The 24,928-nt window shown below is 43.8% G+C and overlaps 1 protein-coding gene across 4 annotated transcripts in view; it reads right to left on the bottom strand.

The window, feature by feature from the left end:
- The window catches only part of CSDE1 (cold shock domain containing E1), a 43,247-nt gene that overhangs the window by 9,595 nt on the left and 8,724 nt on the right, over positions 1–24,928 (bottom strand). For all 4 annotated transcript variants that reach the window (XM_075909905.2, XM_075909903.2, XM_075909904.2 and 1 more), the window contains 13 exons: positions 24,133–24,214; positions 23,690–23,818; positions 23,449–23,574; positions 19,987–20,203; positions 14,924–15,060; positions 14,687–14,845; positions 13,561–13,668; positions 8,494–8,669; positions 7,513–7,625; positions 5,836–5,955; positions 5,416–5,594; positions 3,854–4,017; positions 1,306–1,438 (listed from right to left, as the gene is read on the bottom strand). In XM_075909905.2, coding sequence (XP_075766020.1) covers positions 1,306–1,438; positions 3,854–4,017; positions 5,416–5,594; positions 5,836–5,955; positions 7,513–7,625; positions 8,494–8,669; positions 13,561–13,668; positions 14,687–14,845; positions 14,924–15,060; positions 19,987–20,203; positions 23,449–23,574; positions 23,690–23,818; positions 24,133–24,214 — 1,843 coding nt within the window. The remainder of the gene's footprint in view (positions 1–1,305; positions 1,439–3,853; positions 4,018–5,415; positions 5,595–5,835; positions 5,956–7,512; positions 7,626–8,493; positions 8,670–13,560; positions 13,669–14,686; positions 14,846–14,923; positions 15,061–19,986; positions 20,204–23,448; positions 23,575–23,689; positions 23,819–24,132; positions 24,215–24,928) is intronic.

Here is a 24,928-nt window from a genome sequence, read left to right as displayed (position 1 = left end):
CTAAACCTTTCAAGGAAAGACAACTCCAGTACCAGGAAAAGTAGTTTGTATGTTGGGTACCAAACGATCACTACCCACAGCTGGGGACCACAGGTCCCGTGGATACCGCTGCTGCTCTTAACTGTTGGTATTAAGATGCCAGAGGGGACCCTTCTCTAGCCTTTCAGTTGAGAGCTCTAGAGGAACCACTCTTGCACCTTGTGCATTAGCTCTGTTCATTACGGTCTCTGGCCTTGATAAATGTCATCTGGCCCTGCTCATATCCACTGAGAATGCTGCTGCAAAGATAAAAATGGAGGAGGTGAATGAAGTAGTGATTCTGCTGCAAGGCCTCTGAAACATTTGACAACGGCCTCATGCTTACCAACACCGTCTTGTTCTCTTGGGCTCTTCCCCAGGCCCCATCTATATCCGCCCGATATCCCTTGTACTATAGGCTGACTGTAAATCTTTTGCAGCATGGATGGTCTTTGTACTTAACACCACATGGGTCTCGTCTAAGAGAAGGGCTTGTAAGCAACACAGTCATCTCAATCACATCCTCAACAGGCACCTGTACTTCAGCCCAGCTCTGGAGTGGTGCGCCTTCTCACTGCTAAGGCGGGAACATGAATGGACGTGGACACCAGGGGTGGAGTGTCTTGGCTGACTGCTTAGGAGCGTGGGATAGAATCTCTTTTCACCACGGTACTCATGGAAGACAGCTCTAGTTCCACCCTTCCTTTCAGTGTCCAGCAAGGCTTGCACACACACAACACTCCAGGAAGAATTCTCCATGGGCTTTCTTCAGTCACTCAGAACTACATACATGGATACGTTGCCTACAGTATAATGCTTTCCCAAACAAAGGAGGCACCAGGTGCTTAAGTGGCGCTGAAATTTTGCCTAGAGGGGCAGGTTTTAAACTCTGAAGACTTCACTTTTACTAGGATTCTTCTACTGAGGGAAGGGTTGCTATCCTAAAAAACAAACCGATTCAATGAAGGGCTTTTTGTGTACTGCCAACAAGCCTAACACATGCAGGCATTCTATCCCACTGCTCCCAGCAACAAAAAGGGATCAAAATGGTTGGTCCTACTCTCCCTCTTTTCGTCCTTGTATGGAGGCATGTGTGTTAAAGGACACACAAGCACAGGCACGGTCTCCAGCAGATGCTGCTGGCAAAAAGAATCTGCTCTCCTGCAAATGAGGCACACGTGCACCAAGAACGCACAATCCATCTTGAAGAAACCAGAGTATTACCATTATTTCCACATACTTATCTAGAGTAATTCTGCACACAAGGCTGTTGTCTTAGGAGTATACCTTTGAGTTATCCGGTCCCCTTGGTTGACGAAGAACTGTTAGGCGAGGAGCACTAGCATCATCTAAGGTAATGCTCTTTAAACGATTCACAAGTCGATCAGGACGCGGAGCAGCAACTGCCTTAGCGCCCTCACTGTAACGAAATGGCATTAGTTACTCTGAGCAGCAGCTGTTCTCTGGACAACATGCTAGCTACCATTTGGGAAGAAGGCACAAGACACGACTGGGACTCAGATAATTTGTAACAAGCCAAAAAGGAAACTGAGAATGAAGTAGTCTCATTTTGAGATAGACTTTCTAGAAAGTACCTTAATACCAGCCTTGAGGGCCTATGGTATCCACTGCAGCCTCTGGATTCTAAGATGTTATCAGGGACCCACAGAGCTTTATCCTCTACAACTAGCCAAAAGCTGCCATCTTTCCTCCCAATACAAGCCTTCAACAGTCACCCACCACATGGGTTGCAACATCCAAACTAAGCTTAACGTCGGTGCTCAGGAAGCACTGATATGCAGCACCAGCATGACAACAACTCTCCAGAAAAGGGAAAGCCAACTTGCTGTTAATTGCAGTGATGACATCCAAAATGAACTAAATGTAAACTACATAAGTCTGCAGTGTGGGAACAATAGCTCTGACCAGCAAGAGCTACTTACTCATCTCTGAGGATGTTAGTGCAGATGCTCAAGGATAATATATTTAAATTAATTCCTCACAAAAATGAGGGAGTATGTACATTTTGCATGAAGTGAAAGCTTCATGTCTCCTAAGCCCCATGGCTCCTCAGGCAGATGTGATTAAGGCACATCAGTTTCATGGCCAATGGTAAAGGAATCATGTCCAAAACTGCCCTAACAATGGAGCTGGGAGCCATACTGCTTTTCCAGTATGAAGGGAGACAAGTCCATGACCTTTGGGATTGTAGTGGTGTACCGTAACCACTCAGCCATTACACCTCAGTGTGCCGAGTTTTGAATAAACATCATTCCACCTCATCTGGCTTCTGCTGAATAGGTTTGAAATACAACAGGAAGATCTAGCGAAATGCCTGATTTGGCAGCTTCCTGGGTGGGGAGCCATTATGACTGCATAACTCCTACATTCGAGTCGTTACATTGGTTTTCAATTAACTTCAAGAAGATCCTAATGTTGTGTAGGACATGGTTACTTAAGACTGACTGACCCACACTCCTCACTGCAGCATTTAAGAGTAGCTAGCAGGCTCTTGCTGTCAGCTTTGTTAACATTTCAAAACAAAGGCTTATTAACGCAAACTCAAATGCAAGCAGCTTTTTGGTTTAGCCTTTGCCTATTTTTGTTCGAGAACCATCACATGGCTTTAAAGTTTGGGCACGTCTATCTGCTGCAAAAGGCTTTTTCAAGTACAACTGGCATTAACCATCAACAATTCAAAAAAGCAATTTATTCAACCGTGGCTGTGAAGCTTTGCCTTGATGTGTGTGCACTTATGCTTTTCTGCCCTGTCTTGCTTTTCTCTTGCTCTAAAGCAAATGCAGAACAGGGAGCTCTCTCCTCCAATTTGGCACAGATTTCAAAAGTTTCCTCGGGGCATATATTCAGTTTCCCAAAACAAAAAGTGTTTGCTTGCCACATTTTCCTGTAGTTAAAGTATCTACCAGTAAGGGATTAGTGGAAAGAGGTTTACAACAAGTGTGCAGCCTCTAAATATAGCAGCGCTAGAATGAAGTTTTGAACATCAGTAAAATGCCAGTCATAAGCTTTGACTCCATCCGTTGAACACATTTTGCATATGTTGTATGCAGTGCTGCTGTAGCTTTGCTGGTCTCAGGGTATTAGAGAGAAGGTGGTTTACTGGACCAATTTCTGTTGATGAGACACAAGCTGCATGAACTTGAAAACTCATCTCATCACCAGAAGTTGGCTCAATAGAGGTTACCTCATTCACTTCTCTCAGGCCTTGTCTCCACTTATCTGGAGACCAAGGCTGTGAAGAGCCATCTCCCAGAGGTCAATTTAGCAGGTCTAGTAAAGATCCACTAAATCCACCACCAATCACGCTCCTGTCAACTGCTGTACTCCAGCAGGTCACAAGGAGTAAGAGAAGTTGATGGGAGAGTTACTTGTGTTGACCTCCCGCCACAGGGATGCCACAGAAACTCGAACTAAGGCACGTTTTCACATCGCTGGAGTTGCATTTCTTAGACAGACTTTGTCCCCTAGTGTAGATGTGGCCTCACATCACAAAGGCCCAGTGGCCCATCCTATTAAATCCTGACTTCTAATTTCAGTCTTTTTCTCAGATTCTGTGCAAATCCTTGGCTCCCATTATGCCAATAATGGTCAAGACTGCTGTTGTCTATCCAGTGGCTATTAAGAACAGGACTTACAATGTGTTTGATAATACAGCAGTCAGCCACTTACCGAACATCCCAACTAACACAAAGCCATTAAGACCCATCATATAAATGAAGTGTCATTTTCCCATACAGTATGTTTTGGGTTTTCTTCCCCCATGCTACAGAGATTGGATCATTTGTTCCATAACCAGGTAATCCCAATTCCTCACCAGACACGCCATACATTGCAGGCACTGCATTTCCCTGTGCGCTGATTCAGGATCACCGAAAACTCGACTTCATCTCCAGCCTGCAGCTCTACACCATCCTGAACTTCTTTCACATGAAAGAAGAGCTTTTTGCTGTCACCAACTTCGTAGTTAATGAAGCCAAACTGAAAAACAGCAATTTAGTTCATTCATGTTATTTCTAATGGACACATTAGTCCATTTCATTTCAGCTGCACTTTGTTTTTGTTGGATTAAAAAAGGCAGAGAGTGGTAGGCAAGGTTTTCAAAAACAGATGGCCTAACATCAAGCTTCTAAATCCACATTTAGACACCTATTAAACCAAAAGTCACCAGGCCACTTATGGGGCTAAATGTAGCCTCAGAACCCTAACTTTACATCCTAACTTTTAAAATCACAGCCTAACACGAAGGGTCATTGCTCTGTGTGGAAAGTTGAGTTAAACTGCAGATGCTCCTTATTCAAAGTCTGATAGCAGAAGGGATCTGAAGAAAGCAAACAACGAAAGGAGGCAGAGGCAAGACATTCCTCTTTTCTGAGTGTAAGTAGACTGAATAAATGCCAGAAAACCTCTATCGTGTGCTCATATTTACTCTTAATGCAAGAAACTAATACCCTTTGAAAACAAGGGGGCACCATATTCCATCCTTTGACCTCCTGCATCCATGCCTTCCCAAGTACATTGTGGAATTTACTGCCACAAGTTACTTGCATATAGAAAGTTCAGTAGAATTCCATAGTTTACACTTTAATTCCTGTGATCTATCGGCAATGACATCAGCTATGACAAGTAGTGAAGGGATCTCAGTCCTCATATTTCACGACACAGCCCCTATTAACTCCTTGACAATAGGAACAAACTTCTCCCAGAGGTAAAACACACACAAAAACAAGATTTGAAAGCTTATTTCCAATATAAGGTTGATATGCAACTGTCAAGTGGTGCTGTTACCATGGAAATGGATATGAACATCACCATCAGCAACATATTAAAAGACCACTTGGAAATGCTTGAATTTATGTTAAATGAATATATTATTTCGAGACATAATGGACTGCTTTGGAGCCTCAAAGCAACAACCATCTAAAGAGCTAAAAATAGCCAAATCAATACAGCCCTTTTTAGACAACTGCTGCGTACCTACTGAGGCCCAATGATGCAAGCTCCTATGTCTCCTTGGAAGACGGGTTACAATACAATTTTGCTGTTACCCTTGTTTTCCTCCAAAATTCAAGTCCCAGTTCTTGGGGGTCTATACAAGGTAGCACCATCAGATGGTTACATGTGTAGTAGTCAGGAAGTCTTTCCTTAACACAAAACTATCTATCCTTATCATTAAATTTTGGAGTTTGACCGGGAAGGTTCTAGTTGGCTGTGGAATCCCCATCACTGGAGGTTTAAAAACAGACAGACCACCCCAAACAGATGTGTGCCCTAGATTTATTTGATCCTGCCTCAACGTGGGGTTTGGACTTACAGACCCTTCCACTCCTGCATTTCTAGGATTATACAGTAACTTGTCTGAAGGAAGAATCCACTAACCTGATCTTTCACACATTCCACAGTGGCTCTGCGAAAAGGTGTAATGTTACAAGCCATCGTCTGTCCATTCTGACCAAGGACGCAGAGCTGGAACTTGACCGTCTCCCCCTTTTGCAAGCAATCACCCTTGTTTGCCATCCCCACGATTCCAAATGGATAGACCTCTCCTTTCATCTCCCCTAATGGAGTGGGAAGGAAGACAGTTTTAAATTTCTGTTTCTACAATGTTTTTTCCTAGCTAGAAACATGGAGAATTAAGTTTACACCAGTTTGCTAGTTTATCGTTTACTAAGCTACAGCCAAAGCTCATGTCAAATTACATAAAGTCTGAGTGAACAGACTCATTAAAAGTCATCTCAATTTACAGCAGTATGCTGGGACTTGGACTCAGAAGTACAGAGTCCGTTTGTTTCTGCTTACCATCCTCCATGACCTCAATCATTCCCTGGTATTCAGTCTGTGTGGGATCTACACTCCGCAGAGGGCGAATTACTTTACCCGTGTAGACAGTTGGATCAGCTTCCTCAGTGGCACCATTCACTACAAAAACAAAGCCAGTAGACTCTTTAGATTACATAATTTGGAGCCTAACCCACTGAGACATTTATCTCTGAACTGGGACCACTGGGTAACACTGCCTTATTATGCTTTTTGGTCTCAGCACAGCACCAAAGGCATACAGAATCTAGCATAGGGAGGGGCAAGTTTTAGTCAAGAATCTCATGGGTTCTGGAAACTGGAGAGCAAACCAAGACCCAAAGGGTTCTCCTTCTAGACCGCAGCAGCCTATTCAGGAAGGCTGAGTGAAATGGAGCATCCTGAAGCATTCCAATCATTCCCACTATAGGACTCTGATGTCTCCATAGATGATGAACACAAAGCTTTGCAGACACTCATGTGTGAACTGGCATTTCATACAGTTCATGGTAAATTCCTTCTACAAAGACAAGTCATCTACAACTCCTTTTTCTTGTACACTTATGATTCTAGGAGTAAAAGCTCTTTTCTGAAACATTTTTCTGCTTCACACAACCATGCCCTTTTACCCTCATCTTCTATTCCTTGTTCATTTTATCTATTCTGACTCCTCAATGCACTGAATTCCACCCGTTTCCCAGATACCAGTGAAACAACCTTTTCCTCAATTCCCCCTCCCTGCCCCGTTCTAATAGGGATGTTAAATATCAATCAACTAATCAAATAGTCAATGGGATTTCCATTGACCATTTGATAAGGACTAGCGCAGGTTCTGCCTTTGGAACACCGCACAGAGCCTGGGGCCAGCAGGGAGTCCCCCACTGATCCCAAGCTCCATGCTGGCACTTCCGTTTGAAAGGTACAGGAGTCCCTGCTGGAGCTATTGTACATTTCAAATGTACACTGCTGCGCCCCTGCCCCATCCTACAGAGCTGAAGCTGAGGGAAACCAGCTTTTAAGCCAGCTCTTTGTGATGAGGCGGGGGGGAGGGAGAGGGGAAGGGTGCGACTAGTCGACTAATGTGTTGACTATCCAGTAAGCTTTGCTTATTGGATAATTGATTAGTTGCTTACATCCCCACCCCCAAGAGACTGACTTTTTTTTTAAAGGAATAAATTAACTGAATAGACTTGAACGTTTGGAAAAGGTTACCAAGCAGCTCCTTCTTCAGGGCGTCATGCTATCTACTTTCTGCCCCTCCCAGACTAAGCTTTTCATAGCATGGGTTGTCAATTGTCTCCTACATCCCAAGCAGGCGGTCAATAATTGGCAGACACGAGTGATCCAGTCACGAGCACTCGGGCAGCATGATCTAGAAGCAGGACTCAGGTAAGTAACATTATCTTTGAGCTGTTGCAGCAAAGCTGTTCTTGCTTACTTAGTTCCCACCCTTCCTGACACAGTGAGCAGCTCTTTTTAAGAGGTCCCTCATGAGTCCTACAAGTGATTGGCCCAATTCTGGTCAGCTGTGCACCATTTGTCACAGTTGCTCTATCAGTGTTCCAACTCTACTTCAGATTGGCGCTTCAAGCCCAAAACTGCCAGCCTTGCTCCATTAACCTGGAACTCACTACAAAACTGGCCTTTGACTAAAGGAGAAGTTATTGGACATATATTTACCTGCATGTGTTTTGTTCACCTTTTCTGCACTGACTTTATTTCCTTTGCCTTTTGACAAGCTGTATTCCACCATGTCCCCAAGTTCCAGGCTATCGATATCACCAGAGAATTCGCTGCATGGGAGAAGTCATGCATGTTTTGCTTTAGTTACACACTCATCCAAGCCGCTCATCCAGCAACAAGTGGAAGGGCTCACTATTTTCACTATTACAAGAACTTCTAGTTTGAATGCCAACATTTTGCTGCATGTCTACAGGTTATTTAAGTCTATCCAACAGCCTTCATGCAATAGGTTGACAGTAATCCATCTCGCTACTGGAACAGAGAGAAATAAATTATGCTTCCCACCAAGCAGGTCACTATCTGTAACCCAAGTCCATGGCATGGATAATGACTTCATCTGAACCAGCACCTATTAAGAGAAGGCATTAAATTCTGCAGGAAGGAGAGACCAAAATGGAGTATCCGTTAAATATATGCACATGAAATCAAAGGGCTGTTCCAAATCCCAAGAGCCTTCCCAGCTTGTCAGAAGTTAGGAATGCATTGCTGATCAATTCCCAAGTCCTCTGGTGACTAATTTAACTGACTTTAGATATTGATATCTTATTACAACATTTGCTTATCAGAGTAGGTCTTCATCCTGCTAGCAGCCAGTTAAGACAGATTCAGAAAAAACAGTCTGTCACTCCTATTACCCCTAAGGGAAAGACTCTCAGAGTACTGAAAGTATACCTTTGCACCAGGCGTCTCATCCTGCACAAGCCAATGAAGCTTTACAGAAGTACAGCCCTCTAGCTGTACTTATACTAATAATGTAGAATACAGTCTCTAAACACTTCAGATATAGGATATTAAACAGCAAAGCTTGCCACAGCCCTGTAGGAATGGTTAATGAGAAGTTTCTCAGATTCTTGACTTCATGCACACGGTGCATAGAAAACAGATTAACATTCTGCAATATACAAGGGAGTCACTTACCTGTAATGGAAAAAGATCTCCTTATCATGATTGGCTGTTTCAATAAATCCAAAGTTATCTTTCAGGGTTGCCACATACCCCACAAGCCTCTTGGAGCTGTAATTGCGACCAAGCATTCTGACAGAAACTGCTACCTGTGAGCCTGTCCTCTTCACTTCACAAACACTGAACTCGACCTGGTGGAAAGGGAGGATTGTCAAAATGACATAATGTGTGTATTTTATCGAAAGAGTTAATTACATGTCTGCACTCTTCCTCCCCAGAGAGAAGACAATTACTTTCACCACGGCTCTTGACCTGAACAAGATGAAAGTAACCTATCACACAAATAAAATAATTGGCTATCATACCAATGCATGGATTTATCAACCCTGTGTTTTACTGATCTTCGTATGAAGATCTGAAACCATGGACATTGCTGATACAAAACTTCACAGTGTTGGAGGCATTTCCTATGCACTGCCAGCAGTGACTACTGCACAGAAATGGTTTGACTTTTAGCCGCCATACATATGTATTACTCAGACTTGAAGGCCAGAAGGGACTATCATGCTCATTCAGTCTGACCTCCTGTACATACTGCAGGCCACAGAACCCTAACCACCCACTTCTGCAGGAGGCCATCATCTGAGAGTTACCAAAGTCCTCAAATCTTGTTTCAACAACTTAAAAGTTATAGAAAATCCACCATTTACTCCAGTACAAAGTAGGGATGTAAAATTTAGTCAACTAATCGAATAGTCGATGGAATTTGCACCAGCTCTTACTATATTTCAAAGGCGGAAGCGCTGCCAGTTCCCCGCTGCACCCCTACCCCACCACAGAGACAGTTAAAAGCCAGTTCCCCCCAGCATAGGCTCCTGCTGCCCCCCTTGCTGCCTCTCTCCAATAGAGGGAGCGGGGGGGGGGGGGGTTGCGGGTGGGGGAGGAGGAAGAGTGACTAGTAGAGTCACTAGCAAGCATATGCTTATCAGACAGTCGACTAGTGGCTTACATGGCTAGTACAAACCAGAAAATGTTGCAACATTGTGGAGAAAGGCACCCCCCCTCCCATTTCCCGAGGGCTTCTGCCCATCTGACCTGGGGGAAAAAAATTCCTTCCCAACTCCAAAATACAGCAGTCAGTTAAACCCCGAGCACATGGATAAGGCCCACCAAGGAAAGAATTCTCTGTAGCAACTCAGTTCTCCCTATTTCATGCTTTTGGAACAAATATTTACGAATAACAGTCATGGATGGGCAGGCCTGCCAATGAACATTCACATTGCATAAGAATGGGAGAGGGTGCCACAGTGGGTGCACAATGCCCAGCTCTTCCACCTGATGCCCTGTCTCTTGTCAGGGCATGGAGTCCTCCCACCTTGTCAGAGGGCCCACAGGAGCTGTTGACCATCCTGCGGATGGGTTGTATGCAATTTTAGGCAAACTTTAGAAGCACAATCTTCAACAAGTTGTTTTGTGCCTGTACTACCCAGCTTAAAAAGCTGTTCAAATCCATACTCCAACAGCCAGACTTGAAATTAGATCAAGGATTCTGAACTTGTTGATGGCAAGTTTACATCCATTTCTTCTTTGCCATCGCCAGCCCTCAACTTAAAGTAACTCCTCTCTCTCCCTGATAGTTATTGTTCTGATGTATTTCTACACAGCAATCCATTTCCTCTCATCCTTTGTTTTATTAGTCTCTTCTTTTAAGGTGGGTTCTTCCATTCTTTTGGTCATCCTAGTAGTCCTTCTCTGCAGCTGTTCCACTTTGAATTCATTTTTCTTGAATGCAGGAGATGAGCAGAATCATGTTGTTGGCTCAGTCATCTTGTGATAGGACCAGTTCATCCAGGTCTCTCTCCTCCATTGTTGCTTTCAGCTGGTATCTGCAACTTTCTCCAAGTTCTTATTAGTGCTTCTCCACCATTTTGCATCATCAATTTTCATCCAATTTCTATTACTCCAGTTTTCAAAGTTGTCCAAATCTTCTCTCAGGATAGTTCAGTGCTCTTCTATATTGGCAACACTTCCAATGTTAAAAATTGGTCCAAGACTGATCCTCGAAGAATTGCAGTAGAAACTTCCCCTCTACTGGCAGTTATCTTTCAGCATGACCCACTGTAGTCTCTGCTTTAACCAGTTCCTTATCTATCTTTTGATTCTTGCATTCATCTCCACCTTCTCCAACTTACAATCCCTCCCCCCCGATTCCTTATGGAAATCCAGGTAGATCTGCTGCATTTTCCTTTTCTAAAGGAAGTAAGTTAATTTCTCAAAGAAAGATCATGGTGATCTCTGTAAAACAAGACAGTATTGTATCCTAATTACTGTGTATTTCTTCAACTGACCTTTCAAAATTAGTTCTATGAGCTGAGGTGAAACTAATGGGCCTGAGGCTTCCTAGATTATTTTTCTCTTTTTTAAAATACAGGTGTTGTATTTGCATTTCTCCAGTCATTGGGGAACAGTCCCTGGGTTTACAGATTTGTTAGAAATCCTTGTTCTTGGACTTGCCATTTTATGTGCGGGTTCCTCTAATATTCCTAGATGGAGATTATCCAAGCCTGAGGACATGATCCCATTGAGTGAGAGTCAGGCTTCCACCTCAGATGTGGCGGTTTCTACTTCTTTATTTCCCAACATCACCCTGCCACTGCCCCAAAGCCTCTCTATGCCTGTTACAAATTGAGGCGAAGTGTTTGTTCAGGCATCGGACCATACATAGATCTATGATCTCCATTCCGTTCTCATTGCTTAGCACTTCCATTTCTTCCTTTTATAAAAAATATGGCCACAGAATCTTTTGCTACCAGCTTTAATTTCTTATGAAAGATCCAAAATCTGCTTGGCTTCTAGCAGCTCTTAACTTTCCTTTCCCGTTTACTTGAAAGCTGCCTCTTGGAGGTCTTACTTGCTGATCCACCTCTCATCACGCCTTTGACATGCTTTGTCATCCAGTGTGATGGGCAATACAGCCCTATGAGTTTTTTCCTCCTTGCCTGGGATGCTGGCTTCTGATACTTTAATTTCAAACTTCCAATATTCAGATCCTTTGAGTTCTTTAAAGAAGTCTACTTCCCTTAATTTTTAAAGGCTGCCATTTCAAAATCAAGGACCCCAGTTTGAGGCAGATTTTTTTATTCACTATCACTCCAACCAAGTTTACCCTCTATAACCAGTTCTCCTCAAGTCCCCAAGACTTACCAATACCAACCCTAAAATTGTTATGCACAAGCACTACACAATGGAGCCTCTGTTCCCATTCTTTCAAGTGATTTTGACCCAGGTTACATTTTATCCATTCCATCTCTTCTAAATTTCTTTAGTCTACTTCTTCATTAATGTACAGTGCTACTCCACCACCCTTTCCTGGGTCTTTTTCTGACTAGCGCATATCCTTTAATAGCTATATTAAAATCACGACTACTCTTTCACCATGTTTCCATGATCAGTATAATAGTTGGTTTCTGTACCTGCCCCATTTGTTTTAGTTCCTCCATTGTGTTACACAGGTTCCTTAAACCAGTGCACAAGACTCCTTAGCAGTTTCTGCTTGCCTGCACCCAGATTCCCTGTCTAATTACATGCAGTCGTTTTACTCCCAGTATTGCCTACCTGTTATGTCGCTAGCTTTCCTCTTGTCCATTTGCCTACCCAGTTCCTTTCCCCAGTGTTTCATCCAAACTGACTTTCCACCCTCTCAACATTAGCATCTCCCAACATCTCCCCTGAATTCCTTGCTTAAAGCTTTTAATCAGTTGTGCCAACCTCTGTCCCAGAAGTCTGTTTTCCTTATTATTAAGGTGGAGTCCACCCCAGGAAAAAAGTCCTCAGTCCAGGAATGATTCCACAAGGGAAACATCCCCAAGCCCTCCTCACAGCTGTCCAAGCCATTTGCTCAGCAATCTTGTCCTGCCTTCACCCTCTTCCTTTAGGAGCCCGGGGAAGCCCACTGAGAACAGGCCTTAAGAAGAACCAAGTCACCTTCTGTCATAACTGGATGGCATTCTCTGATCATACGGCCTGCCTCAGAAATGAAGTACCCACACATTCAGCCCTAATAATTGGAGTTATGGGGGGGCAGCGGGAGAAAGAAGGGCTCATTATCTGGCCATGGTCTAGTAGTGACCATATGGCCATCCATAAGTGATTAAAGTAGTTGGATCAGATAAGCAACTACTATCAAGGCTTTAAATGTCCAAAATAAAGCTATACAGTATGGCTATGGATACTCAGCACTACAGACCTTTTATCATCTACGTGTGGGGTTGATGGCTGCTCTTCAGACATCTGCTCATTACTCACATCTACTGCCATAGGCTCCCCTTGGACTTCCCTAAGCTGTGAGCAGCTTTTGCTAAATGCAAGCTAACCACAAAACATGCCCTATCAAGTTTTTACATACAAGGCACAAATTCCCTATAGTTCAGCTCCCTGTCCTACAATTGTGACACCCAAGCTTCATTTCTGTTTAGGCCCTGTGGAGGAAAGGGTGTTAATTAGCTTGAACAAGTAGTGTCTTCATGATATGCCACCCCTCTTTTTGTACTGTGGCTGCCTTCCAGAACTTCACTGGTATCCTCTGCCTGCTCTATGCCTCTTGTACTACCACTTACAGTAAGAATAGCCTCCCCCACACTACCAACAAGCACACTCCCTCTCCTTCAAACCCACTTAGCATAAAATCTTCTTTCATTCATCTCCTTTTAGGCCAATCTTCATAGGAAAAAACAGGGAAACAGTTGTCCCATGTATATTTGGCTGAATTAGTATAGGCCCTCTATGGACATAATCTCTTTCCAACTGAGCACCAATTACATGCATGATACCCTCTAAATAAATACCAATAAAGCAATGCATAACTCAGATTAAGCACATCTCAACAGTTTCAGAAATCTTCTGTATAAGGAGGAAAAAAAGTGACTTCACCTGTTTGAAGTGTTCTGAATACCAAAATGGGCAAGGGAACGCATAACAGTACAGATATACCATTCTTCACTCTTTGGAACTTATTTTTGACCCCAAATAGCTAGGTAAAGCAAAGGTGACAAAGAAAGATCATATACAACTTGGTTATATTGCCTTATCTCCTATTTGAGGGTTAGTAGATCCTTCCACATCCTTGGCCTGATACGGAATGGTCAGTTTCACTCCACAATCATCGTACACGATTAGTCCATCTTCAGGTTCCTAAAGAGAAATAGCGAGATTCATTATCAGACAAATTAACTGGCAAATGCATGCTTTTTAAGAGCCTTGGGCAACATTTGTTTTATAAGATGCTGTTCAGTAGCCAGTAACAAAATGGCCACCATAATTCAGAACCTAAAAATGGCATAAAATGTGGACTATTTCTATCAGTTAAACATAGTTTACCAATACAACATGTTTACAATGGGCACGTGTCAGTACTCAGCAAAATGCCTATTTGAAATACTGAGCACTGTCACTTTCGGTGGTGCAATTTTAAACACTTCAAGGCATGCCTGCTCTACCACTGTGCTCTGACAAATTCAAACAAACTTGCTGAAAAACTACCACTAACTGAGAAGTCTCCCACAAGGCCCTAAAGATAATTATCCTACACAAGACGAACTAATCTTTTCAGCTGCTACATCCCTTCTAAGAGCCAGAAGTTCAACTTGCATTACTCAGCTTCAGACAAATACCATTAGCCACACAGTATACTCACATGTGATTAGTCAAATATTTCCAGAAATTTATACATATTTTGTAAGTGTGTCCTCAGTTCAAAGCAAGGATGCAACAGCGTAGTTAACAGATGAACCGATAAGCAAAAGCTTATCAGTTAGTGCTATTGACTACATGCATTTCCCCTTCCCCCAAGTTTTTTTTAACAGGCTGGCCAGCAACCTGGCTCAGTGCTGGCTTGTGCCAGGAGCTCAGACACACCCTGGGCCAGGGGCTGCTGCCACCCGGTTCGTGAGGGGAGTTGGTTTTCAAACTGGCTCCCCTTACAAACCAGCACCCATCTGGAACCCTGCACTGCTGCCTCTGATAGAGGACCCTAGGGAGTGGGGCTGGAGTACACTGGCTACTGGCCCCACACTCAGGGACTATAGAACAGTCGACTAACCGATAGGCATTCATGAGGTTAATCGACTATTCAATTAATCGATATTTAACATTCATAGTTCAGGACAGAAAACGAACTACCTAATTCATACCTAGAGAGAAATAGCATTACCTTCTCTTTGCTTTTATTTGGACTAGTGGCTTTGGCAGCTGTGGCTTCTTTTTCTATAGTGCCCACAAAGCGGTGATCTGACTGGCTGTGGAATGAAACCGTGCCTTTAGGAAGCTTCTTAATCCTTATAGCATGATTTCTTTGGGCAGACAGCATATCCTAGAAAACAAGACCCACAATATTTTAAAGTGAACTCAAAACTTATATTAGTATTTAAAAAGTTGTATTTTTACTCACAGGAACCACAGTAAACTCTACTTCATCTGAAATGTGGAGCTGGTTTCCATCCAGAATTTCACTGAAGTGAAAGAACATGCGGGCATCCCGGTCAACACATTTAATGAAGCCAAAGCCATCTCTCATTGCTGCAATCACTCCCTGGGGACACACAAGGGACTTGGTCAGTTGCTGCGGCCAGTGAAAAGTAATTGGAGACCTTACATGTCTGTCTGCACAGAGCTGCACTTCTGGAATGTGTACAATAACTAGTGCAAGGTCAGAGCCTTGTAAGAACGACTGCTGGTATATGCACATGCTCCTTTGTAGATCACAGCACTTCAACACAGCGACAAGAAAAGATGCAAAATGGGAAAAAAAAACCTTTTTTTGCACCTCAGTCTCTGAAAAGGGAGATGAGTGAAAATATGGGTGTTTATATGCAATCACCTAGAACTACAGTGTAAGGAAGCATCTGTCTCCTCTTAGAATTGCTGATCTAGATCCTGTTGTGGGAAACTAGCAGTAACAGCTTTTAGAAGGTGGGTCCAAGGACAAAAGTTATAAACTCTCAGAGTTGTAGGTTGAGATGGCATTCAGAAGCCATCTCATGTTGAAACTTGGGGTAAGGGTTTAAAAAAAAAAAAAATCCATCCTATCTCGCTGTATTCTTAAAAAAAAAAAAAAAAAAAAAAAAGAATCTGCTACTTAAGTCAGTATCATTAGCATTTCTGCCCGAGAAGCCACTTCGAATGGAGTCTCAAGAGATAGTGAAAGTACCAAATTTCCAAGATACCGCTTATCACCTTCAAGGCTCAAGAACCATCTCTGCAAGCCCCGGACAGACTCAAGTGAGGGAGGATCAGTAGTCCCTGCTACAGCTCAATAAGATGCATTAGAGGATTCATGCACAGCCAGAGATGGATGCGGATACAGCTACCAAATGCCCCTAACTGAACTCAGGGCAATTCTGGAATGCTGGACTCATGAGCAGTCAGTATAGGACCTCACAACTAATGCCTGGATCATACCTGCCAGAACTATTTTACCTTGGTGAAGAACCTGCCTACGACCAAACAATCACAAGAACCAGCAGAAAAAACAAAGGTATGATGCATAGCAAATTGAAACCCCCAAGTTGTTCATTACTATTGAACTCCAGTTTCCTCTCACTGAAGACCTTCGCTCCAAAAAGGGATATGAGAGACTAGTACTGAATTCTCAATTCTATCTGGGAAGAAAAACATCCCAAAAGAGAATAGATTTCCACTGTCTAATACAAGTACCATTTCAGAAATTAAGCACTCAAAACGACTTGTTTTTACAAAGGATGAATTTCAAGACAATCATCAATCCCTGTGAGAAACTTGGTATTCAACAATGTGTTTTCAGCTCAGGTCCAAGGGTATTTTCAGGAACGTTCCAAAAGGGTCAAACAGTATTTAAACACAAAGTTATGCAGGTCTTCCTGTAGGTAATTAATTGTTAATTTCTGCCAAATCGTTTGGATTCAGTTCAGACCCTGAATACTTAACTATCCACTCTGTGGGTGTTAATGGTTAACTAGTAAACCTCACCCTTCACTGATGAGGGTTCCCGGAGAAGGTTAACCAGTGAAAGCAGCCCCCACCTGCATCAGGAGGTAGTGGGTAGGAAAGCCTCTCCAGCCTACCTCCCCCATGCCTGAACCTGGTTATGTAACTGGTTAAGAGATTGTCCATTGCTAATCCACTCTCTGCAATAAACACAACTGTGCACATGGTATTCTTCTAGTAACAGCAGAAGTAGAGACCAACCAGGCAGATGAAGTAACCACCATTTGCACAGACTACCCTGAGTGCCAGATGTCACTCAGCACCTCAAAAGTTATGACCAACAACGTAAGAGTGTTATTAATAAAATAATTAAGTTCCAAGTCTTTGGGTACTATTTGTTTACTCAATGAACATGTTAACATTGATACAAAGAGGTAGCTCCTCTGAACCCACTTCCATAACGTAAGAAAAATGCATGTCAGGACTTACAGCCAAAGTAAAGATTTTAAAGCCAGATCACCTTGAATTCTAGCATAGGTGTCTGGTTGGACTGGAGATGCTACATTATATGGCGGCCCAAGCAACTTCCCCAAAGTTATGATGAAAGCCAGAATAAATTCCTTTTCAACTGTCTATAGGAAGGGTGGGGAACCCTTTATGGGTCAGGGGCCACTGACACATTGGCGGGGGAAGGCGAGAAAGAGGAGGAGGAGGAGGAATCTGTCCGGGGATGTACTAAAGCGAGAAGCAAAAAAGAATACAGGCAGTCCCCGGGTTACGTACAAGATAGGGACTGTAGGTTTGTTCTTAAGTTGAATCTGTATGTAAGTCGTAACTGGTGTCAGCCGCTGCTGAAACTGATCAGTTTCAACCGCGGCTGAATCTGGATGCCAGTTCTGACTTACATACAGATTCAACTTAAGAAACCCAGGCGTCCCCAAGTCAGCTGCTGCTGAAACTGATCAGCGGCTGATTCCAGGAAGCCTGGGGCAGAGCAACTCTGCCTTGGGCTTCCTGTAGTCAGCAGCTGGTCAGTTTCAGCAGCGGCTGACTTGGGACGCCTGGGGTAGAGCAGCTGGGGTGCTGCCCGGTTGGTCCTGAGTGGCGCTGCGGGACCAACCCGGCAGCCCCCAGCTGCTCTACCCCAGGGGTAGGCAAGAAAAGCCTGGTCTGCTGTGCGGGGGGATGGGGGGGGGGCAGTAGCTGCCCCCCCCCCCCCCCCCAGCAGACCAGGGAGACGGGGGTGGCGGGACCGCCCAAGTCCTCCACGGCTTTGCTTCGTCTCCCTGTTCCGCTGTTCCGCTGTTCCGCTGCGGGCGTGCTCCGCGGCTTTGCTCCTGTCCCCCTGGTCTGCTGAGGGGGGGGGTCCAGCAGCTTTGCTGAACCCCCCCCCAGGAGACCAGGGAGACCGGGAGAAGGTTTTCTCGCCCCGGAGGACACGGGGGTGAGAAAAGCCCCGTTTGTAAGTGCGGATCCGACATAAGTCGGATCCGCGTAAGTTGGGGACTGCCTGTACTTCACTGATGTGGCCTCCAACTGAGAAGCAGAAAGACCCTCCCCACACACTAGAGCCTGGGTGGGGGGCTGGGCTAGTAGATTGAGGGAATCAGTGTGTGTGGGAAAGGGCTTGTAGGAGGGTGCAGGAGCAGCTGGGCAGGAGCCAAGTGGGTGTGCAGAGTGAGTGATGGGGGGTACTTATCTGGCATATAACTTTTCTAAGTGATTTTTTTTTTTTTTTTAAGTCCAGTCCCCCCTCATGGCAGGACCAAATACTGTCTAGACCATCCCTGAGAGACATTTATCTAACCTACTCTTAAATATCTCCAGAGATGGGGATTCCACAACCTCCCTGGGCAATTTATTCCAGTGTTTGACCACCCTGACAGGTAGGAATTTTTTCCTAATGTCCAACCTAAACCTCCCTTGCTGCAGTTTAAGCCCATTGCTTCTCGTTCTATCCTCAGAGGCCAAGATGAACATGTTTTCTCCCTCCTTATGACACCCTTTTAGATACCTGAAAACTACTATCATGTCCCCTCTCAGTCTTCTCTTTTCTAAACTAAACAAACCCAATTCTTTCAGCCTTGCTTCATAGGTCATGTTCTCTAGACCTTTAATCATTCTTGTTGCTCTTCTCTGGACCCTCTCCAATTTCTCCACATCTTTCTTGAAATGCGGTGCCCAGAACTGGACACAATACTCCCAACTGAGTATTGGAGTATCTGGTGCCTTCCAAGGACTTGAATTTGGCACCTAAAAGTTGAGGAATGTGCATTTGAAAGCAGGAATTTTTGTCTTTTTACTAGCACTAGTGTGCCCCAGTGACCTAATGGGCAAAGCATAGGCTTCCTAGGCCAGATATTGTGGGTTCAAGTCCCTTCTGGTGTGACAATTGAGATGTTCCCTAGCAGATGTAACGAGTCTTTGGCTTCCTTTTTGCCATGGTAGCTGTGAGATGTTTGAACACTGGGCAAGGGTCCCCTATCCCTCCCAACTGTCATCTTCCCCCAGACAGGACCGCTCAGTAGCAAACACTTAAATAGATTCAGTAAACAAAAGAAGTTCTCATAGGAAGTTAACTGACTAATTATTCCCCTGTATGCTGGAATTTGAGTCCCTAGAGATACCCACAGGTGCTTCTGAAAAGTCCACTGAGCACCCAGCTGCACCTCTTGGGTTCCTAAAAGATATTTTAAAAGATTTTAGAATTAGCAGATGTTGCCTCATGGGCAACTCCTTGTTTTTATTCAGACTGGAAGAAAAAACCTAACTCAAACTCCCAATCTGTGCCTCAGTTTTGAATGAACTAGTCTAAATGAAGAAAAATATTTTCTTTGCATCTGCTAGCTAACAGAAGCCCCCAACTTCACAACTGAAAAAATTAACATTTGGAAAAAAGTTAGCAGCATTTGCTCCATTGTGAAGAGTGAAAATTAAGTACTTAATGTACAACATGACATTGTCCCATTTGTAAACCTTGAGCTGAGCTCCAAAGTTAGCAATGTTTTACCCCTTATTCTGTATAATTAAAGAGGCAGTATCCTTTCACTCATTAAAATCTGGGGGCTTGTTAACCCAGTGTATTTTTATCACTTTTTGAAGACAACCTCTTGAAAATTTCATTTCAGTGAAGGATATCAAGAAACATATTAGAACAGCATTTCTCAACCTTTTTTATTAAAGTACCCCTTCAAAAAAATTGTAGTTACCTTCAGTACCTACAGTTTTCAGATGCAATTTTTTTTCTACTATTGCAACCTATTTGTTTAAACAACTTCATCATAGCCAGGCAGGCAATGAAAGTTTTGGGTGTGAAAAGTACAAAAATAATATAACGCTGTAAAACACAGATTAAGTTTTCAACAAATTTCAGTTGTGTTGACTTCTCTCAAGTACCCCCTAAGGGTACTTGTACCACTGGTTGAGAAACACTATTAGAATCTCTCAAGTTAAAAACTCCTAATTCAGAGCAATCTTAAGACTTCACAGGCATATGCTGGCGTGGGCGGCAGAGGGGCTGCGTACACAGATCTATTTAAAATCAGATACTTGCCATTTCTCTAGCTTCACTAGTAAACTGGAAAGTATTGTGAAGAACTTCAATATTGGTGGCTCGTTCCAATTTGTCACGTCGATCTGTAGAAATGTTGAATCTAACATGGTCACCTTCCAGCAGAGTCACCTTGGATTTTGTATCTTTGTCTCCAAATGGAAGTTCCTTGGGAATCACAAAGTCAACTTTGATGCGTCCAGGCAATGGGTCATTCTGGTGACCACAGGGAAAGGAAAAGAAATTTTTCATCAACTAGCCATTCCTTCCAGACTCTAAACTGAGCACTGAAAGAAATTCATTAATTTGTACTTCATTGAATATGAACTGGTCTTCTGAGCATTCCCGGAGGTAATGGTAAGTTACTAATTAGAATTTCAAACAGAGTTCTTTAAAGATACGTATTACTTCAGTTTTACATATGGGGACACCAAGACAGAGGTTAAGTCACTTGCCCAGGATTACAGCAATTCAGTGACCCATGCTGCCCATATCCTACATAAATGACTTACTGCCAGACATATCAATTTTATATGAAGTTAAGACTTCAACTCTTGCCCCAGAACAGAATTCAATGTTTTCAAGCACTTCTTAAGTGTCTACTTGCTTCTAAATTCAGTCCTGTGACATGCAGATGGGATAAAGGGATAGTGTAGGAGTCCCTTTAGCCTGAAGAGAATAGGAAACTTGGACACCTTCTAGGGATGTTCAATTTCGATTAACCAGCTAATAGAGTAGTTGATGGAATTTCCATTGACTACTCGATTAGTCGGGAGATCACAATCCCATTGCACCTCCTCTTCTGAAATGTGCAAGAGCCAGCCACAGCTCTAGTGTGTTTCAAAGGAAGAGGCACAGCGGGGAACCTAAGTGTGCAGGGACTGTTGCAGAGTTGGAGCGGGGGGGCGGCGGCGGGGGGAGAACAGCTTTTAAGCTGGCTCCCCCCAGCACCATCTCCCCCCACATTGGTGCCTCTGATACAGAGGCAGCAGGAGGAGGGGAGGGGGGGGAGGAGGAGGAGGAAATGGGGAGGAAGAGCAACTAGTTGACTAGTGACTCCAGTACCCAATAAACCTAGTCTAGACTGGTTGCTTACATCCCTAATACCTTCTATGGAGTTAATTAAATCGAACTAAGCTAATTCGAATTAGCGCATCCAGACTAAAAAACTAGTTCGAATTAGCGTTTTGCTAATTCGAACTAGCATGTCCACATTAAGTGGACCCTGAAGCGGGGTTAAGGCTGGCCGGAAGCAGTGCCGGCAGGGCATCAGAGTAGGACTTAGAGCGTGGAGCTGCTGCCTCAGGCTAGCCAAGAGCTGTGCTTAAAGGGACCAGACCTCCACCCCGGACAGACAGTTCTCAGGGGTGCCCCGCTTGCAAAGCAGTCCTGGCTTGGATTGCCCAGAGTACCCACACTGAGTGGGATGGAGAGGGTGCATAAAGAAAAGTTCTTCATTAGTTCCCATAATAGAAGGGCTAGAGGACATCAAAGGAAAGGAATGGGTAGCAGGCTTCAAACTAGTAACAGAAAGTTCTTCTTCACAAAGCAAAGAGTCAACCTGTGGAACTCCTTGCTGCAGGAGGCTGTGAAGGCTAGAACTAGAACAGAGTTTCAAGAGAAGTGAGATAAAGTCATGGAGGTTGGGTCCATGGAGTGGTATTAGCCAGGGGGTAAGAGTGGTGTCCCTGCCCAAAGTTTGTGGAAGGCTGGAGAGGGATGGCACGACACAAATGGCTTGGTCACTGTCTTCGGTCCATCCCCTACAGGGTCCCTAGGGTTGGCCACTGTCTGCAGACAGGCTACTGGGCTAGATGGACCTCTGGTCTGACCCAGTACGACCATTGTAAGCTCAGGGTCGGGGGGTCTCAGTGGACCACCTTGATTTTCATGCACACCTGCTCCTGGGTGGCCAGGCTGGCAGCTCTCCTGCCCTAGTGCGGAGGTCGTGGACACGGTCCACGATGTCCGCACTAGACCAGGCAGGTGCCCGCCTCTTGCGGTCCCGGGCAAGCTCCCGGGAGCCGCCAGCCTGGTCTCGGGAAGAGGGGGAGGGCTGGGGGGCATCGGGTGGGTGGCTCGAGCCATGCCAGGTGCAGGGTCTGCTGGCTGGGTGCTGGCAGGCTTGCACCTGGCACGGGCACCGTAGCCAGCCCGTGCCCCTTTAAGGGGTCCGGGGCCGGGAGGGGGGCAATAGAGTTTCCCTGGTGTTGGCCAGAGTGGCCACCAGGGAAACCTGGGGAGGGCTAGCCTCCCACTAGTTCGAATTAAGGGGCTACACAGCCCTTAATTTGAACTAGTAAGTTCGAACTAGGCTTAGTCCTCGTGCAATGAGGTTTACCTAGTTCGAACTAAGCGCTCTGCTAGTTCCAATTAAGTTCGAACTACCGGAGCACTAGTGTAGCGCCTATCAAAGTTAATTCGAACTAACATCCGTTAGTTCTAATTAACTTTGTAGTGTAGACATACCCTACGATAGAGTACTTTTCCAAAGCAACAGGGATACAGCAACACAAGCTATTCTGAAAGGTCAGGAACCAAGCACACACACCTTAGACTTTCCTCAAAAGACAAATAATCAAATGATGCCTACATTTAGGACCTTGGATGTTGTTTGGGGTTCTCCCCCCGCCCCACAAAAATCCCTCCCACTACATCTTTTCAAACCAGCAACAGATGAAAGGATCCCTCCCCTTTTGTCTCTGCCCTATGTTTACACTATAGGCTTCTTGCGCAAGATCTTCCACAAAAACTTCTTGTGCAACACCACATCCACACGACAAAAGCACATGGAAAAAGCGATGCGCTTTTGCGCAAGAGAACATCCAGACTACCTGGATGCTCTCACAAGCAAGCAGTGAATGCTATGGACAAAATGGCCAGCAGGGCACTTGTGCTTTTTCCTCTTCCTTCCTCTTGCCCATCCACACACGCCTTTTTGTGAAAACTTTTTCGCAAAAAGGAGTTATTCCTCACAGGAGGAGGAATACCTACACCACAAAAAGCCGTTCGTTTTACTTGCGCAAAAATGCGCTTGACATGTGGACGCTCTGCGAGCTTTTGCGCAAAAACTCTGTAGTGCAGACTTAGTCTAAGAGGCAAGATTCTTCCCCACCACGGTCCCTTTCTCAAGTTCGTATTTATGAATGAGGCATCCCCTTAACACTTGCTCTTTCATCATTCCCACTGATAGCAATCGTTACAGATACAAGTAGTGATTATATAGTAACGGAAGTAATTAGTAATTTTATTTTGAATAGTGTTATGGGGCTAAGATGCCAGAGAAAACTGTGCTATTAGATACAGAATCCTTATTTATACCACTCTACAGCAGTATCTTTACTGTTTTACATTTCAGAACAAATGCTCAGAGTAGCACTATACAATCTGAACTAGGACCTTTCATCTATTTCAGACTTGCAGCTGTTGGGAAGATGACCTCAAAGAAATATTACATTTACCTGATTTTTGTTGGGTACTTTTGGGATTACTTTGGTTACAACTCCATCAAAGTGTTCAATGCTGATATCTTCAAAAATAACAGTTCCTTGAGGCAGTAGTCTTACATCTGTTGCAACCTCTTTACCCTATGAGAAGAAAGCCGATCAAAGCAGAGATGGAAGATGTACAAGTTACTAGAAGACTCGTTTGTGTATAGTTATATTTGAATCTTGCCTTCAATTTAACGGGATTTAATCTTACATTTCTGTCTTTAATTGTGAACTCCACATCATCACCAGGCTGTAAGGCTTCTAAGTCACCTTTAAATTCACTATAGTGGAAGAATATCTCCTTTACGACATCGCCCCTTTCAATAAATCCAAAGGCCTCCTAAGAGAACATACAATGTTTAGCAAACAGTTAGCTGTCTAATACACCAGAGCCAAAAAGCAAACTTCTCAGATAAAGCCAAGAGATGAGAGAAAAAAACCCAATGAAACAGATTAACTGTGCCCACAGATAATCTACAGCTACTGCACTGTTTGCATAAAGATTTTTTTTTAATTTTACATAAATAATGGGAAAATTCAGATTACTATAGCCATCTTAAGTGTTCCAAATGCCCTCGCTGCCCAGTCTTTTCTATACAGAACACATATTGCTCCTTTTAAGCAGCTTTAAAAAGTTGTGTAAATACTACTTACCTTCATGGCACAAACTACTCCTTGACAGCGGGCTTGTTTCTTTTTCAATAGCATAATGTTACGAGCACTTACAGCACCAGTACTAGGAAAAAGGATAGACTAAGATGACAAAGAGGACCTAAGCAGTGCCTGGTAAGACAAACGTCAATCCTATCAGATTTTATGAAGTTTTCTTATTGGCTGTTGGACTGGGCAAGGTAGGGGAAACTACAATATGCTACTCTTGCCAAATAAAAAGTAAAGGTCTATTAGCTACTCTTTCCTTGCTTTAAACATACACCTAATTGTAATTTAAGATCTTTGAACCAAAGCAAGAAATACCAGATTTGAAATTCAACAGTTCTTAGCTAGTCAGAACCAACATACAAGATTACTTTTATCAAGTTTAAAAGAGACATGGCACTTTTGACCAACCCAGTCAAAGAATTTCAATTTTTTCGTAAACAAGTCTAAATCTTGTGTGTAATCACTAGCTTATATGACAAATTGGAGAATTAGTCTGAATTTGACCAGATGAAACTGAGTACAGACAAATACTACATTTAGGAAAGAAAAAGAATCAAATGCAAAGTTACAAAATGGGGAAATACTGTCTAGGTAGCAGTACTGCCGAAGTCTGGAAATTATGGGCGAACAGTCAATGACTGATATTCTGCCATTTATCAGCACGTGCTGTAAGACAGACATGAGGGCATTTTCCAACTCTGGTCAACATTGGGGAAGCCTCCCCTGGAGTATTGTGTCCAATTCTGGTGTCACCTCAGGATACATGTGAACAAACTGGAAAGAGTCCAGA

This window comes from Pelodiscus sinensis, chromosome 27 (assembly GCF_052426305.1).
Source record: "Pelodiscus sinensis isolate ZL-2025 chromosome 27, ASM5242630v1, whole genome shotgun sequence".
Lineage (NCBI taxonomy): Eukaryota > Metazoa > Chordata > Testudines > Trionychidae > Pelodiscus > Pelodiscus sinensis.
This window is presented reverse-complemented; position numbering and strand designations above follow the sequence as displayed.